The 18803-nt window shown below is 35.8% G+C and overlaps 1 protein-coding gene across 1 annotated transcript in view; it reads right to left on the bottom strand.

Moving 5' to 3' along the window:
• The window catches only part of TOX (thymocyte selection associated high mobility group box), a 212108-nt gene that overhangs the window by 38606 nt on the left and 154699 nt on the right, over nucleotides 1-18803 (bottom strand). Inside the window, exon 4 of the mRNA XM_062501942.1 lies at nucleotides 3007-3285. Coding sequence (XP_062357926.1) covers nucleotides 3007-3285 — 279 coding nt within the window. The remainder of the gene's footprint in view (nucleotides 1-3006; nucleotides 3286-18803) is intronic.

Below are 18803 nucleotides of genomic sequence, written 5' to 3' on the forward strand. Positions count from 1 at the left end.
TATTTATCACAAGAAAGCAATAATCTTTCACATTTCAAAAACTGTACATTAACCATGTTGCACATGTAATAGATCACAAGAATATCTAGTATAGGATTTAAAACTATCAAGTAAGGCACATCATTGATATCCAAATGTCCCTTGAGAACCTGGAAAATGTCTATAAGCATATTTAAAATAAACTGCAATAGTACCAAAGCCTTTAATGGAGCTAGGAGAGCTGTTTTATGCACACTATCTTGCAGTAATCGCTGTAGTTTAAAATAGATTTTAATCAAGCACCATCTGCATAATAGGCTGAACAGACAACACAGAATTCCACTTATAACTCCTATCATATAAAGTAAATATTGTAAAACTTCTGCCACAGAAGGAGAATATGCTGCAGCAATTCTTTAGTAATTGTGTTTCTGTTATTTAATTCTTGCTACTTGCAGCCCTCTTGCTATCTTCCCTCTAAAATACATTACTTGAATTTCTCTCATAAGTGAATGCAAATGAAGATGGAAGAAAACCCTGTTATCCATCTATGAAGAAATACTTATTTACAAACCAGTAATGCTTCCAGCAGCTCACAATTACGCTTGGCAATAATGAAGTACATGTTTAATGATCCAGCAGTGTGAGTTATGGCAAGAATTACATAAATGTAATATTCCAATGTTGAGGTGGTCAGAATAAGGCATGTGCTAAGTAGCCACTCTGTTTAGAATGTTTTTATAGTTACTTATAACTACTAATTTTTAAGTTCTACCTTTTTTCTTCTTCTAACAATAACCCCGCATACGAAGTTCAGAAGAATTCAGGATCCCTAGTGATGTGCACCCTTGCAGAGACAATACCCTTAGGCTGAGGCTACATTTCACATTTCTGTGGTCTTAGCAGCTCTCTGAATGTATATCCAAACTTACAATTATGCTACAGTTGTCACTGATCTTATGGTCAATCAACCTCAGCTGTCCTGCTTCTAGAGCAATAGAATGAAGGGAAACTGAGCCCTCTGTTATGGAGCTCCTTTCCCTTTCTTTGAGCAAGGGAATATAGGAGAGTTGAAGTCTGAAAAGCCAATATGAAGGGGTATTTATGAGAATAACTATTGCCAAATAATATTAAGCAGCTGCTACCATTATTTCTGTGTATGCTGGATAACGTTTGCAAAAATTTGAATATTTATCATAGAATGAACATCCACGAAGCTCCCCATCAAGCTTGCTGTTTAAACCATACTAGATGGAAAAGAATTTAAGCCCTCTGTCAATATTAACCAAATGTAATATCCTTTAAAACTTTCCTCTTAGCTGTGAATATAATTTTAAGGCAATGTATCTACTTTAGCACACTGGATTTAATTTTGTGTCATGCATTGTATCATTTGTCATATTTTTCTGCTTAGACTGAGCATATAAATGTAAATTGTAAAGAGAGTTTTCCAAAATAACATCCTTGTTAAAAGTTAGACACTATGTAAACTGACTTTCACACAGAAAGACCCAAGTTTTACTTGGTCGGCAGTTCTTTGTATTTCTCCATTAAAAACATTAGCTTCAGGTAACCACTGCCTGCTTGAAACCACAACCCTACACTTTTGTTAGCACAAAGTGCTACATTGATAAAGTATATGAAAAATATAGGTTAAAGAACAGATACTTAATAACTTGATAGAAGTAGAAAGGAAATCCTAATTACTTAAATGGATATTTTGTTCAGAAATTTAGAGCATTTTGCACACTCCAAGCAATGTAAAAATATTAGCAGTGCGACAGGAATAGCAAATAAATTATTCTGAAAAAGTAAAGGCTGTCTGGAATTATTTTTGCATAGCTGTATTCTAAAGTCTCCCTCAGTAAGAAAGTGCTTATTTAAAATGTATTAATTATTCAGTAATTTTTAAAACCTAAAGTTTTTGAAATCAGGTGAATGTCCTGAAATAAAACTTTTGAATCAGAATTTATTCAAAATGTAGTAAAACATATATCTCCGATTACGTGATTATTTTATAGCTTGAGGCATGAAAAAGAATATAATGTTAAATCAGACTTACATTTTTTGACTGGATTACACCTCCTCAGTGACTCACAATATGTTTTCTTCACATTCCCTGCAAGTCTGCAACTTTTCCCCACCAGACATGGATGTGGTACACACTGCACTGAATGTGCCATACACTGCACTTCAGGAGTGCTCTAACAGGAATGCTTTTTTCTAGTGACCACAAAACACAGCTAAGGAGCTTCTCAGTTTTGACATGCTATATTCCTGGTTTAAGGGATGACTTAGTACAAAGTCCCAATCTTCTCAGCTTTTCTGTCTGCAAAAATAATATAATGGACATGTGTATTTCTGGGTGGTTTTCAGGATTTTTGGGAGATTTGGGAGATTATTGCATGCAAAACCCGCTATATAGATCAAAATTTATCCTTTAAAGAAATTTATTATGTAAATTACCTTTATCACTTCATTCCTGTACTGACAAGAAAATGAAGCTTAAACATGCTATGAAGAAGCGTCAGCACCTCTCAAAAGTACAAATGCATACAGGGTCTTCCAGATTTTCAAGGTAAAGTTTTTAAAGTTCATAGGATCTTTCTGTTCTGGTTGCTATGATGTTCTGTTTACTCATCCTGTGACCAAGTAGCAAAGACTAGCATATTGCACAGACTGTTCATACTTTTTATAGCAGTAACTTGATCTTTAACTGGGAACAAACATCTCTGCTATGCAAGTGAGAAAACTCAACCCTTATATTAAAGTCCTAAAGGAATGAGTATCCCTTCTGTGTTTAACAGTATTCCGGTTCGCTCTCACAAAGAGGAATGATGTAATTTACTCAGGCTGCCTGAAGTGTTGTCTGGATATTGTAAGTTCTGTGTTCATAACCTTTTATTCACTTCAATGAACCACCAATCATGTAAAAAGTATCACCTTAATAACTGTGGCCATATTATTCATTTAGCAGGTCCTAAAAATATCCACCATTTACATAGCAATCCTAGCATCTAAGCCTACCTTAGAGCTATCTTCTCCTTCATCTTCATGGACTGAACTGGATGGTGAAGGAGTTGCAGATTTGCTTCCAGGTGGAGAGGGCGAGTTGTGAGGAACATTGTTTCCACCCATATTCAAACCAAGCTGTGCACTGAGCTGGGACTGGTTAATAGTAGTCAGCTGCCCATGCTGCATCATTCCTGGCTGCCTAATATCTGCAGGTTGAACCCTTGGCCTCATGGTTGCCATCTGAGGATGGGAACTATACTGGGCTCCTTCTGTATTCCGTAAATCTTGCATCTACAAGAGGAAAAAAACTGTATTAAGCATATCACTAATAAAGTGTTCTGTTCCTTTATACCTTGGTTGGCCTGATTGGCTATGTAAGGCTTAAAGGAAATGGCAAGTACTGAAATAAACATGTAAATACTGAAAATAAACAGAGTAAGGATATGATTGACATTTGCATAACACTGACTGTTATAAAGAATTCAGATTCTAGCCTCAGCCCTTGGAAATAGCAAAAAAAGGCAACGGAAGCTCAGATTTTTTCATTATGGGGGGAATAAAAGGGCACTGCTTTTTCTGTGTGTAGAGCATTTCTGAAATGCTAACAAACAGGGACAGCTTTGCACTCTGAAGTTCAGACCTAGACCAGTTCATGAACACCCTTAAAATTCAAGATAATTTCCAGATCCTGCTTTTTAAACTTAGGATTTTGGTGGTTTTGAGTTGTGATTTGGGAGCTGCTGGGAATTATCAGAGTCTGAATATCTAGTATTAGGTCAAAATCTATTTTACATAGTGCTGCCCAATGAGAAACTGGACTTTTCAGGATCCAGACCATTGATAAGAAGGATGCATTGATAGACTGATTAAATGATTTCTGAGTCCATTTACTGCTAAGACATATATGAATGGAAAGCTCAGAAATCGCAGGATTGATGAATCCATTGTGCTATGTGGGTCACTGCTTCTTAGCATTAACAAGACATACTATTTGAATGCAAGCAACAGATTCAGGCTCTGCTAGGATAAGAATTAAAAGCACTGGAGGATGAAACTTCTTTCTTGTCCAGAGGTCAAATGCACCATACACACAGACCTCAGCAGATTGCCTGTAACCTCTTTTCAGTATACTCACACAGAAACATGACAAATAGCAAAGAATATCAGAGAGAAGTTCAGATATAAGCAAAGATGTTCTGTGGGTGATTTAAAATGGAAGTATCAATTCAGAGCTGAAATGAAATAGATATGGTTGTCTTTCTGTGCACCAGACAAACATGTATGTATGTGTGTATAAAGTAGAATCTGACAGGAGCTACCACTGTGTAAGTTCCATTATGATAAGGACATGTGTTAGTGGTTCAATATATTAACATAGCCACATTTATTTTACTGACAGTCTTTGTTAGACATGTCATCTGAATTGTCTAAAGATAACTCAGATTTTATTTTTTAAAAATCTTTTTATAGATCATGACTTCTATAACCTCTCTCTTGCTCATATACACACTCCCACATATCATAGCAATCTGTAAGATACCTTTCAAACAGTAACACAAAGGAAAAAGTAAAGATAAACCTGTAACTTCACCTTTTCTCTTATTATTGACAGCGTAAAAACGGTATCAATTTTAGGGAGATATTTTATTTTATGAGCTTAGGGATTGATTTTTCATAAAGGTGACTGTTTGGCAGTAAATCAAATGAATAATACCATTAGTTATGACATACTTACCACTTTACATGTACTTGTGTCTCTGAAAAGCATTTGCATTGGCTTCTGACAATGTGACATCGCAATTATACCTGTACTTATGTTATTTTAGAAACTGATATCTTTTGGTAAAAAAGAGTTATCAATACAAACTTGTTTTCCAAGTTCGTTTAATGACTACTAAAGCACCGGAGGAGACGAGCACAGAGAGCACAGTGGATTAAATCAATTGAAGGCTGAAATTTGAATCCTGGTAGACATTTATATTTTTAAATTACTACTGATTTCTTGGTCCCTTCCCTCCAGTATCAGCTCCCTCCTTGCCATGCATATTAGCCTTGAAAGCTATAATTATCTCTGCCTCTAGCAGACAACCTGTATCAAGACAGGTTGTGCCCATGAAGCTGTAAGCACTGCTCAGACACTGCTCTGTATCCAGCTGTTGAGCTGGGCAGCAGCTGTGGAAAGTGGAGCAGCACTGGGTGGTTTCCAGGTCCTCTTGGCCAGCATGGGGCAAACAGTAAGAGGATGGGAACCCACACGGTCTCTCATGTGCTGGGCACAGGGAGGCAAAACCCTACCCAGAGCCCTCCATTCACTCTGTCTGCAGCACTCAGTGTGGGTGTGTGCCCTCCCCAGGCACCCATCACCCTACAGGGGCTGAGCCCTTGGGTTTTCATGGGGCAGCATCTCATGGTGCAGAGTAAACTCTTCCATGAAAGGCTGGAAAAGCTTGACTGCTTTTTAAGAAGGGTAGGCATCCTAATGATTTTATGAACTCTAAAAATGGAACAACCACTATATGAGACTCCTAACTCTTATTTTGAATGAACTTCAAAATTATCTATCTCTAAAAGCAGAGCAAGGGCTACCATTTTAATTGCTTTCCCTCAAATGAAATATGATACAATTGCTTTAATTGATGGACAGGAAGTTCTACCTGAATATGTGGAAGAACTTCTTTATTGTGTGAGTTGGTGACTATGCACTGGAAAAGATTGCCCAGAGAGGCTGTGGAGTCTTCCTCACTGGAGGTATTAAAGAACCATCTGGATGGAATCCTGCACCATGTACTCTGGGATGACCTTGCCTTAGCAGGAAGCCTGGACCAGATGGCCCACTGTGGTCCCTTCCAACCTGACCCATTCTGTGATTCTCTTATTCTGTTAATATTCAAAGAAGTATCTCTCCTTTAAGAGCTTCAAATATCAGATAGGTAATACAGAACATTCTGTGTTTGTCTTCTTTAAACAGCATATATTTTTAAATAGTCTGTGATACAATTTTACCTCCAGTACTGAACACTGGCTGTTTTTTCAGATAATACAACTGAACAGTACTGAATGTATCTCCATACAAAACACATGTGCATACATATTTGCAAGAGAACCCTTCACTAGGGAAATTCTGAGGACTGCAAATGAGGTGGTGGAGTAAAAAAAACCCAAAGCCCAGTGTTTTTCTTTTCACATGAATTCAGCTTCTCTCCTGAATTTTTAAATCAGATGAATACCAGGCTACCTTCAGAAAACCAGGTGTAAGTAGCAAATAAGCTTGTTTAACAGTACATTTTCTCTTTCAGATGCTAAGCCAGAAAATTTCACCTAAGGGACCTGCCTGCAGAGAAAAAGCCAGTCTAAGTCCATCACGCAGAGCTGTGGCACTCAGGATCCACAGATGTGATTCACATCTGCAGATGAGGCTTCTGGCTCATCTCTTTACTATACACTGTAGACCCTGCCTTCTTCCATCCTGCCCCTACCTGGTGAAAAAGTGGGATTGTCTAAGAAAATGGATACTGCTCATTCCTTGAATAAGAATGGGCAACTAATCACATAAATGTAAAAAGTTGTGAGATCACACCATGGAAAACATGAACTTTCATGTTTCTAAAGGATCAACAAAACCAAGAACTGTCCCATCTCCACTCCAGGTTCAAGAACACACTCAGTCATGAAAACTACACACTTGAGTCACTGCTGTGGCATAATGGTATGTCCCTGTCACAGAAGCTGTGACAACGTCATCTCTGCAGAGCAGTAACACTAATCAGACACAGTCTGTCAAAATGTATGACCAATTTCTTCGAAACTACTTCAGAATCTGAAACCTCATATTCCTTGTTCCTCCAGATGGAGTTTTAGAAAGCCCACTGCTGTGTAGCTGTGCTGGAGCCATATTCAGTATGCAGAGGCAATATTGCGAACACACTCCTGCCGAATGCAAAGCTGAACCAAAATCCTGACGGATGGCAGAATGCCAAATGGAAGAACAAAGTTAAAGAGTTTTGAGTGTTACAGAGGATAGATAAGGACAGTCTTAAACTGACGTCTTCAACAGTCTCTGTGATGAGGTAATAATGATAATATCTGGCACTTGAATATCATTCTCCATCTGTCAGTTCCAGGATGTTTCACAACTTGAGTTATACTCAGCTTTAGAACATGCCTGGTTTTATTTTGGTATTACTAATGGGGAAGCAATGATACATTTCTTTTCATGGCTATATTTTTTTCTGTTTGCATTTTGCTTATAAGCAGAAACTGAGCATTCAGCGATATAAGTGTTTAACTACAAGTTAAAAGACAATACAAGTCCCTAAATCTAATGGGTGTACCAAAGCCCTTTATTGACACATGGGTAGTACAAAACCAGAACAGGGCTGTCTGGTCGAAGATGAGCTCCTAATGCCCTGCTCAAAGCTCCTGAGGTACTAAGAATAAGGCTAAAGAGATTTGAACATCAGACTATCGTCCATCCCATCAACTTAGAGTAAAAACAAAGCGAAGCATAGTGTGCAAAATAAAGTGATATCATCCCTGTAAAGAAACATCTCACTGCAGGACAATGTGAGTACAGTGTGCCAATCACAGAACCACAGAAAATAGTGCTAGAAGGGGCCTCAAAAGGTTATTTAGTCCAACATTATCTCAAAGCAGGATTAGCTATACCTAATTCATTTCTGACATATGTTTGTCTAACCTCTTCATAACCTCCCTAGGCAATTCTTGTGCTTAACTATCCTTACAGTGGAAAGGGCTTTTTTTCCATAACGTCTCACCTAAATCTCCTTTGTTGCCATTTAAACCTACTACTTTTTGCTCTGCTCCCAGTGGGCATAAGGAATATTTTTTTCCTTCTTTACAGAAACATTGTACACACTAGAAGGCTATTATGAATTTCCTTTTGGTTTTTTCCTCTTTAGACTAAACAACTAAACCTGAAGATTTAAAGACTTTGTTCATATGCTGTGTTTTCTACACCTCTTATCATTCTTTCTGCTGTCCTCTGGACTATATCCAATGACCTTCATATTTCTTGAAATATTGTGCTCCAAAGTCCACAAAACACAGATATTTTCATCTAACACGGAATTCAGATAGAATCCTTCATCTCTCACAGAATGTAGCATATAGCAATAAAAAACCCCAAACTGAATTATCACCCTTTTTGATACAAGCTGGTTAACTCATGCAAGATGAAGAAAGAGTCAAATTGCAGGACTCTTAACTAATATCCCAGAATGCAGCTTTAGAAAGCAAATAATTTTTTTTCTAAGAAGCATTAGACAGGCAGTTTCAAAGGGAATGTGATGTTAGCAAAATAATTCACATTATTTTTCTAGTTATAATTAATAACTGTGAGACAACATCTCTCTGAAAAGAGATGAAGAAGTCCCAATTGTTCCTCCCTATTTAGATTAATTTATAATAAATGTTATCACTAAATGAAAGAAGAAAGACAGGCTGCTTTAACAGATCGAAGTAAATAAAACAGGTCTAAGTACATGCAAGAAACACTAGAGATAATTCACTGGAGATGAAAACATTAAAACATAAGGAGAAATACACAGGGCCTACTCACTGAAGCAAGTAAAGTTCATATATCTCACTATTCTGAGAAAATTCATATCAAGCCATGGCAGACATTATTACTGTTATCACCATCAGGTCTTGCAATGATTTTTGCATAGTTTTCTATGAGTTGAATGCTCTTGTGAATATTTTTGATGGACTGCAGAAGGGGCTGACAGTTCTTTGCTTCTTGTCTGAGTGGTCAAGGTAAGTCAGAAAGTAACAGTTTTTCAGAATATGTGAAGCTATGGTTCAATCAATTAATTTTAAAAAATTGGTAGACAGCTCCAGGGGATCTTAAGTGTTATCTATGATGATACCCACAGTGTGCTTCTTTCTTCACTGGCATGACCCAGCTGAGTCATCACGTAGGTGTCTTGGACATTCTTTGCTTGACACAAGGGGTCTCTGTTAATAGTGGTATTCTTATTTATATTCCCAGGAAACTTGTGCTACTACCCGTGCCATCTTAAATCTGAATGTTTCTCTGTACCCAAATAATACTACATTAAAATGCAATATTGGCCTAGGTTGTGCTAACTCCCTGAAAAGCCATGAAATTTGATTAGAAATGTTACTGCTTTTATTTCAGGCATTTTAATTATCTTCTACCATAAGCCAATGCACATCTGCAAGATGTTTTCCAGCGACACAGAGATGCTCATTAAAAAAAGAGAGGAAAAAGTTAATTCCTACATGATTACTTCATTCTGTACATGAAGGTTCCAAAAGAGAAGAAGTTTTTGAGAACAGGTTCACTGAGAAGGGATTGTGTTTGGGAAATTATACAATTTACGATCGAGACAATTGATAAACCAAAAAGACCCTTTTTTTTTTTTTTCTTAGTGATACAAAATGCAAGCAATATTCATCATACAAATGATCCAGGGAAGTGGTCACAGCTCCAAGACTGACAGAGCTCAGAAAGTGTTTGGACAATGCTCTCAGGCAAATGGTGTGACTGCTGGGGATGTTTTGTGCAGGACCAGGACTTGGAGTGAATGATCCTTTTGGGTGCCTTCTAACACAGGAATGGTTCTATACAACCATATGTTCAAACTTAAAAGAGTGCCAAAACCCACAGAAATGTCAATTTTAGACACCTTTCATTCAGTTCATACCGGTGATCAAGCAGTGGCTGTTCAATGTGGGTTGATGGTCAGGATCCTAGATTAATGATTAAGTGAATCAAAAAGCAAACCACACACTTTCATCTGTTGTTTTCCATCATGGTAATGTTCTTTTATGAAAGCTTAAAACTTGAGATAACTTGAACAACCTGCATTTATAGACCAGAGGAAAAAAAAAAAGTGACTCAAATATTTAGAGGTCTGAAATCTGACAGGAAGTTTGTGTTTACTGGTTAGAGTGACTAAAACTGGTACTTGGTATGTATGTCCTGTCATGAACAGAGGGATCAAACCCAAAGATTCACAATTTACCCAGTCTTTGTTCCCATTAAATTAAGTAGAAATCATATTTGCAGCCAAGTCTTGTTTTAGCACACCTATAAGCAAACAAGTGCTAAAGAAAATTTTATGAGAGCCAAGGTTACTGTAAAATGAGCACAGAGAACCATTCAAAACACATTGAAAGGAATAACTCAAAGCACCACCAAACAGAGGGAGGGGAGGTGTGCTTTCATCACCTCATTTTTATAATTGTCTTCTCTATCAGCTAACTGTATAATGAAAGACTGAGTTTTAAAGTAAGTGGGTATTTGGGGAATATTCTAGTGCTATACACAGGGGTACTTTATATACTACACCCACTGCATTTTTAGAATAAATTGAAAAGGATCATTCAAAATTTCTGTTGATTAGGAAAACCGTCCTAAAATTAAACAGCAGAAACCTCACATATAAGGAGAACCCTAAACAAACAAAAAAAAAATAAAATCCCCACTCTTATTAAATATACTACACTAATCTTTTCAAAATCATTCTGTTAAAAATTAAGCCACTTCAGTTTGTTTTACATAGTACTGGTTCTGTAAGTGATCTTAAGCCCCTTTAATGCTATTATATACTCTAAATTTGACTGCAAAATTTTATAGTATGATCATATAATGACAAAAACGCAGTCATATACAGTTTCTATATTTCTTGGTACACAGTTAATTTGGTGACTATTAACATTCTTTTCTACTTTATGTTTTAATATCCTTTGAGTCACACAGGGCCAAGGTCTCAAAACTAATCATAAAAAACTACTGACTGCTATTCACTCTAATATAATAACCCTTTATTTAAAACAACTTCCAATAAATTTCATTATAAGAAGTTATTAAAAGGGTTAAAAACCTATTAAATGTCAAAGAATTTGCCTGACTCAAACTTCTAATAAAGAAACAGAATAGGCTTTCTTTCTGAATTATTTAAATCTTTACTGACTGTGCACTGAACCATGAAATTAGAAAAGTGTTATTAGAAGTGTTCTCTGGTTTTTATAAAAGTTGTAGCATAGAATATATCAAACCACAGTCTTTAACTAGACTAGTTAAAGAAATAGGTTTTTAATCCTGAATACATGGTTTTCACTGATATAAAGGGTCATAATTAAAAGTCTGGCCTGGAAGCTGAAGATAATAAAATTATTATTACAGGAGCATACATGTTCATTTGGTATATTCTGGATGCATGTTTCCATTTTAATTTGGACAAATATCTTCAATTTTGTTTGATCTTGCAAAGTCCACTAATTTGGACCCTCTCAGCAAACTATTAAGCTTTTAATAGTGACTCATTTTAAAGAATTAATGGTGAATAATTTGTGTTATCTTTTTCTCTTTTTAAAGTGTCTAATGCTTCACAGCAGGTATAGGTTGGCAGCAGACAAATGGAATCTAGCAGGTACAAGGCAAATATTCTACCACACATCTTCTGATAACACTATTATCACTAAACTGGTTTGGTTGGTTTGTTGTTTTGGTTTATTTTTGTTTGTTTGGTTGGTTTTTTTTGCAAATAACAAAATAATAATTTTATAATTTTCTATTTCAGCAGTTATTTGCATAAGGAAAACAATAATGCCTTTCACATTTATTTCAGTGATGCTAAACAACTCCTGAGTATGCAGTATAGTCACAGATTCACTCCAACACACCTGAATCAAAGGTCTTTCATCAAAAGAAATGAAGTCAGAAAGATGCCTGAGAGACACAATATTGTTTCCCCTTCTTTTATGCAATAAAAATAGAGGCGTCCAGGGGACATGAAATGATTAAGTCTAGGACTACAAACTAGATCTTTGAAAATAATGTTAAGAGTGTTTGGAGTTGGGCAGGAGGGAAAGGGGGATGCAGGCAGCTGCTGTTGCCTTTGCAATGCTTTGCTCCTGTGACTGACCAACAACAACAGAGTCACCAGCATGAGTTTGCTGTAACATTCGTTGGCTTCTGCTCTATTGTATCCCACTCTGTTCTGTTCTGTTCTGAGGTTTTTTTCTATGGTGTTCAGTACTGCAGTGTCAAACTATCTTCCTGCAGTGAGTTGGGCAACGTGACCAATACCTGTCACATGTTGCTTGCTGTATCTGCTTTAACACACAAAGGTACCCTGACCACAGCATCTAACTCCCTCTGTCACCAAGTAAAGGAATTTGTATTGGGTACATTTCAAGTAATGTATAGCAATGTATAGTTATGTTCATGCAGGAAGAGTTAAAAAACTCATTCTGGTTAGAAAATCACACTTAACCAGCTGTGACAGCTCAAAGGTTGGTACAATACTGGGGTGTCTTGTATCTCCTATCTATACAGGAAAACCCTAAATGATCTAAACTGATCTCTCATCTCAGTCACAAGAAATGTCAATTCCTTCCCAAAGGAGCAGCACATCAACTAGAACAAGGAATTTAAAAAATACTGTAGATGAGTTTTAATCTAAGTATGCTGCTTCACTGAAAAAGTTTTTGCAAGGAAGAGAGGCTGTCTTTTCAGTGTCATCCAACTATTTAGGCACTGAACAGAAATATAGGGCAGAAGAAACATCAAATGAAAATTTCTGTCACAAAGAAGGCAGAGAAAGGACTAAAACCAGAGTCTTCTACGTGCTCTAGTCATCTCACTACCCCCATCATTAAGTTTATGAGAATTCCTGCTGTTCTGTGCAAATATTTAATGGATCTTGTTTCCACTCCAGTGGGATATGAAGCTGTATTTTTGAACCCAAAGTAACACAGGCAGATCTAGTCTGCCATTTTCCATATTCTTCCTCTTGGGCACTGTGATGTGGAACATCTTGAAATTATTTCCTGGAGACATAGGGTCCTGTCTGAGGTTGTGATTTACAAAAGACATTGTGACTGCAACAAAATCTCCTACAGAATTAATCGTTAAGCAAAGTCTGAACATGAGTAAGTTTAGGTGTGGCTGGATTAAGGAAGAGTTAGGTCAGTGCCCTGAAGGCCCATTGATAAATTCCACCTCTGTCTAAGCAAACTGTTTTGCCAGCCATTTCCATCCTGGGTAGGATCCGTGGTGCTCTTGTATTCCCATATGCAGCAGTTGCACTAAACCAGAGGAGCCTTCCTGTAACTTCCTGCCACCCTGATACTAAACTGGACGGAATAATGACTGCACATCATTCACCTGAAACCCACAGTTATCCAGGTTTTGTTTGTGCCTTTTGTGACTTTCTGGACTATGTTAATTTTCCTTGAGAAGGAAAAGTTCTTTTTTGGCTGATACCAGTAGCTCTGGAAAACCACACTATATCACACATGATTATACTTTTCATTGAGTACATAATCTTAAAAATAGTCATTTAGACAAAAATTAGTTGAATGGTTTAAATTATATGATTGAAAGAATCTTTTAGCAAATCTGTCTATTGCTATGTTGCAGCCCTGTAAATTCTCAGCATGGGTGATAGAACTAATGGAAGTTGAAACAAAAGGTCTGCAAAATGTTTAAATCCGAAAATATTATTTTCCATACATATGATCTTGTCATCCAGTGACAAACTTACTGATATTTGTAACTGTATTGTCATAATTTCCTCTGCAATATAAACAATTCCATTGTCAAATATTGTGGGTTTTGCAAATGTTAAGCACATGTGTTACTGCTGGGGAAGACACTTTTTGTAAGCTATGAAAAATATGCTTGGCTCTCAGGGAAAAAGCAATTTAATGATATGCTAATAAGTCCATCATTCTTCTGTATTGTATTATTTACAATTTTGTCTCTAAAACCTATTTAACATCTCCAGTGTAATTATCCATCTGCATCTTGCCAAGTCCAATACTATAATTCTGAAACAGGAAAAATCTCAATTATTTTATTTTCAACTATGTAGAAGATGAACAGATATCTAGCAGTCTCAAAAGATTAAAATTAGTAAATTTATTTTGCTTAATGTCCATTATATTGGCATGTGACTGAAGATAATCCAGGGAACCATATTTTTAATTAAGAATATATCTTTATTTTCCTGGTTTGATATTTCTAAATGTGGATATCTTACTTAATAAAGCCTGATCAACTTACCAAAACAACTTTAGAGTAAAAAGCAAAACCCATAACTACTTGAAAAGAAATACTTTGGGCAATCTCGACTTCTTATTTCTTTTCAAACTCATTATTCAACCTATTATTTTTGATTATGAAGCTCTTATTGTCCCACTAATCTTTAGAACTAGAAAGCAGAAACCTAGGTTTGGCTGAGAAAATTCCCTTTTTTCCTTCATCTTACAATTTGTACTTTCAAGTGGTTGCTGAGTAGCAACCAACACCTGGGAAAGAAATATTTGATGATTATATATACAGTGATTTAACTCCAGCCCTGAATGCCAAGGAAACATAGCAGAGTGTCTGGTAAGATTGTGTTGTGATATAATACTTTTGTATATCCTAACACAGACTGTAGAAAAAATAATCAAAGAAAATCACCTGTTTTGTATGAAACCCACTACAATACAGAAAAGTTTCATAGTGAAAATTAGGGAGAAATCAATTGCTATCTGCATGGGAGAAAAGAGTGAATAAGGAAATTTACAGAACATGATCTCAGGACATTAAAAAAATCCACCTTTAAATACAAGAACTTTCAAGCTTCGGAAATGGTGATGTCATGGTGAAGAAAGTGATGAATACAATGATAACATGACAGATTACCTAGATCCTGAAAAGATGGTCTTTAGAAAGAATTCTTCTAGATAGAGAAGACTGTAACCACTGTGTATTCAGAGTGGTGCTGTCCACAGAGACCACAACACTTCAAAGAAATGGCCCTGGTGTTTTCTCAGTGTAGTCTCACAAGCTCATCAAAGTGTTGAAACACTTTAGTCTGGATTAATAGTTACTTCATTTTATAGAAAATCTGAAGACCTCTAGGATGCATTTCATCTTTCCTTTTCTTCTTGGATGATGGTCTAGTCATATTATAATTATAACTTCTGTTTGGACCATCTAACCTACTGTTATCTGGAATGAAATGGGATGATAGTTGATAACATTCATACAAGCACAAAACAGAGCTTCTTACATTTCCCAGGCTTGTGAGCACACAAAGCTTGTCCTGAAATCCCCAAATCCTTCTACTCCCCACAAATCAGATTTGTTGAAACACAGAGGCCTTGATTCTAATTTTCATAGCATTAACAGGTCCAATTCAGATTAGTGTAATTGGATAAAGTGAACCCAAATGTAAGATGGGATCTACGTGCCAAACTTTTACGCTGCCAGAAGGTAACCCTGGAAGCCTCTCTGACCAGGCAAGTTCTCACATGCTATGGAAGAGAACAGTTAGCAATTAGAAAGCTTAGAATTCACATAATCTTAAAATTACACGACAGAGGAACATCCCAAGTAACACAAAGGCATATCTGCACTCTTTTGTCTTGTTCTCATGCCACTGGCTGCCTTCATATTTGCTGCACTGTTCACACCAGTCTACCATTCAACCAGTGTGCAACTTCATTAGTGGCATTAGTACAGCTCTTTTAAGTTTCATTGATAACCTAGAACAGGGTCATCCTCTACTAGTAATCATGAGATTTGTAAATACTTTATCTTCTCATACTTTTCCCAGCAAAATAATGATTTTAGTCACTTCATGAAGAAATTTTAAAATGTAATTGCTGTGTGTGCAGAACTGCATCCACGACTGTTCACATAATTGCTGCAATTATGAATGCAATTCTGGTAAATATGCAAGCAGACTACTAGCTAAGTCTGTAACTGGTAATTTATGTGTGCCTTTACCCAATTTACATGGGCAATTTTCATAATTACCTTCCCAGGTTTAGTACATGGATCTTGGGACTAATGAATACTAATAACTAATAACTAAAGAAGGAATGATGAGGGATGCATGAGCAACTAGTGGAATAAGTAAATTAGAAGCATATGGGGAAAAAAAGCCAAATAGAAAAAATTCAACTTCAAAAGTATGTACATTTGCCTTTTTGTACATTTTATTTTGAAAAAGGAGGACATGAGTAATGCAACTAGAGAGGTTAAGTTCCTTCAATTATCCTTCCTTCTCTTACTCTTCTCTTATATGCAACATACCCTTTCTGGTAGTCAAGATGCCCAATGATTTTCAGACAGGCAAGCTACATATGTATAGTGCAATTTACAGTAAGAGAAATTGTCATTTTAAGTGCCTAACTCTTCAACTGATAAAAGCAGACTTGCTCATCATGAATATAAGGCCAAATCAGGGTCCCAGCAGTTTTTTACAGATAAGCAACTGAACGAGTTTGCAAGTGTCCTCCTTCTCTGAAGAATAAAGGAAACATACTGCATTCGACTTAGCAGCATTTCAACAAATTATACATCTGTTGCTACACTTAAAACCATATCAATAATGAAAATCTTGGCTTGTTTGTTTAGCTCTTTAGGAAGAAAAGACAATAAAAGAAAAAACATACCTAGATGCTTCTGTTAGCCTTGATCATTAACTATGAAAGAGTTATGTATGTAATGCATTGGTATCACATTTACATTCTAGGATTTTAAGAAGAACCAAAGTAAATATAAAATATGCATGTTACAGAAAAGTAAGTTTCCTAAAGTTCCTTCTGTACCACTATGTTCCCATTATGGAAACCTTAAAATCAAGCCCATGCATATAATTATTCCTAATCTTTCATAAAAAAAATTTTTAAGAATTTTAATTCCTATGTCTACAATACTTAGGAAAAAATACTGAAAACTTAAATATATATATTTAAATGCAGAGAATTTAGAGATTTATTTTGAAAATTCTGAAGTGCTTTTACACAGTGCACATACACATCTTATTGTTGGCATTTATGGCACCTGAAAAGACCAGTTTTATTCTCAAAGTTGAGAATAAAACATCTGCCATAAGAAGTGTGGGTTTTAAAGAGAGATTGTTCAGATATGTAGAATATATATGTAGAATATGTTGAATACTTGTTCCCCTTGATATCTCCAATTAATCTTTTTAGCTTATTAAATTTTGCTCCTGCCAGCACCGTAGAGTCAACAAAACCACAGGATAATAAGTGAGGCTCTATTTTGTTAAGAAATGGTAAACAGAATTCTTAAATAATTTCTCTGCCACCTATTCCAATCCCATTCCAGCACAAAAAAAGAGATAAGGGCTGACATATGCAAGCAAGCAAACAAGAAAGCAATCACATCCCTGTTCATAAACAAATAATACTTCTGTCTCTTCAAAGTATTGCTAAAATAATTTAGTTTTTAAAGTACTGAAAAATGATAAGCATTGCTTTATATCATCCCGTATCAGTGGTACTATAATATTCTGAAAAATAACTACAGTTTCCAGCGTTTAACATAGCAGATGTTAAATCTCGTGTTTGAATGAAAAATATTTTGCATGTAAGTAACTACCACTGCTAGTTAGGAAGTACAGCAAAAAGAAAAAAAAGCCAACATTATGAAAAGAAACAAAGAAGAAGTTCCTTTATCCTTCTACAATGAGGCCTAACATCCTCTGTATCTGCTGCAGTCTGGAGTCTGACAAGCTGTCCTTGCATCCAAAATGTTTTCCTTAATTTTAGAAAAAGATAGCAGATTTGTGACCAATTAATCTTGATATGTTTGCAAACAATGTTGGTAGACTGAACACACCAGAAGTACTTTTGAATGATATCAATGTGATGCTCAAATTTTTCAGCTTGAAATTAATTCTGTAATTCCAGGACTAGCAAAAATAAACATGTTCAAACGGCAAACAAGAACTCTACAAGGTGTTAAAATTCATTGGATAATTTTCATTTCCCCAGCTGAAATATAGGTGAGTAGTTATGCCCACATACAAGCCACACTTTTCAGCTTTACCTCATTTTCTAATTATTTTGCTCTAATTTTTTTTCCCCTTACACCCCATTCCATGCTATTTACTAACATTGATATTATGGTAGCATTCTAAGACTGAAATTTTAGAATATGTAGATTAAAATTCTGAATCATCAGAGTATCCCTTTATTGCAGATTTAGATGCAATTTCTACACTTACTCAGAGGTTGTCACTTCTGACTTTAAAGTCTGACTGGACCACTGTAGCTGGAAACTACTGTGAAAATCTTTACTGACTTTAAAGAAAATGTTCTGGTTTTACTGCCAACAATTTAATAAGAGACATCTTTCTGCTACTGCCTCTAGCAAATCTAGATGATGCAATTAATACTGTAGAAAGTACCACAGGAAATCCTCCCCTTCTCCTAGAAGGAACTTATAGAATCTGAAATAATAAAAAAAAAAGGATGAAATCAGGTTGTCCTGCATCTGAGAATGTTTCTTTAGAGGACTCTGTGATGGTTTTAAGCACAGAGATTCTGATTCAGGGACAGAAAAAAACAGCATTTTTTTCTTTCTTTTGACATTGACGGGATAAAACCCAGGGCAATAGTTTCTTATATATTTAGAAATACCAATCTTAACGAGTTATTTGCACACTATCTTGTGGACATCTTGTTTTCCTAACCATATTGGTGAAATGCAAAGTGCTCTCCCACACAGAGAAATAAATGCATTTTCTTAAAGAAGCAGAACAAGTACTTTAAATCTACATTCTCTGAATTCAGTTCTTGTAACAACAAAGTTACGGTGCTTTCCCATGAGAGAAATCAATATGTTTCAGTACTTAATGTAATTAAATTAGGAGATCATCAATACAAGAGACTATATAAAAACAAGTTATATATAGAATAATATATACTGGTGTCTTGATGAGAGATGATTCAACTATATTTCATTCTAAATGAAAGGAAAAAAAATGTTTAACAACTAAATTAAACCT

This window comes from Cinclus cinclus, chromosome 1 (assembly GCF_963662255.1).
Source record: "Cinclus cinclus chromosome 1, bCinCin1.1, whole genome shotgun sequence".
In the NCBI taxonomy this organism is placed as follows: Eukaryota; Metazoa; Chordata; class Aves; order Passeriformes; family Cinclidae; genus Cinclus; species Cinclus cinclus.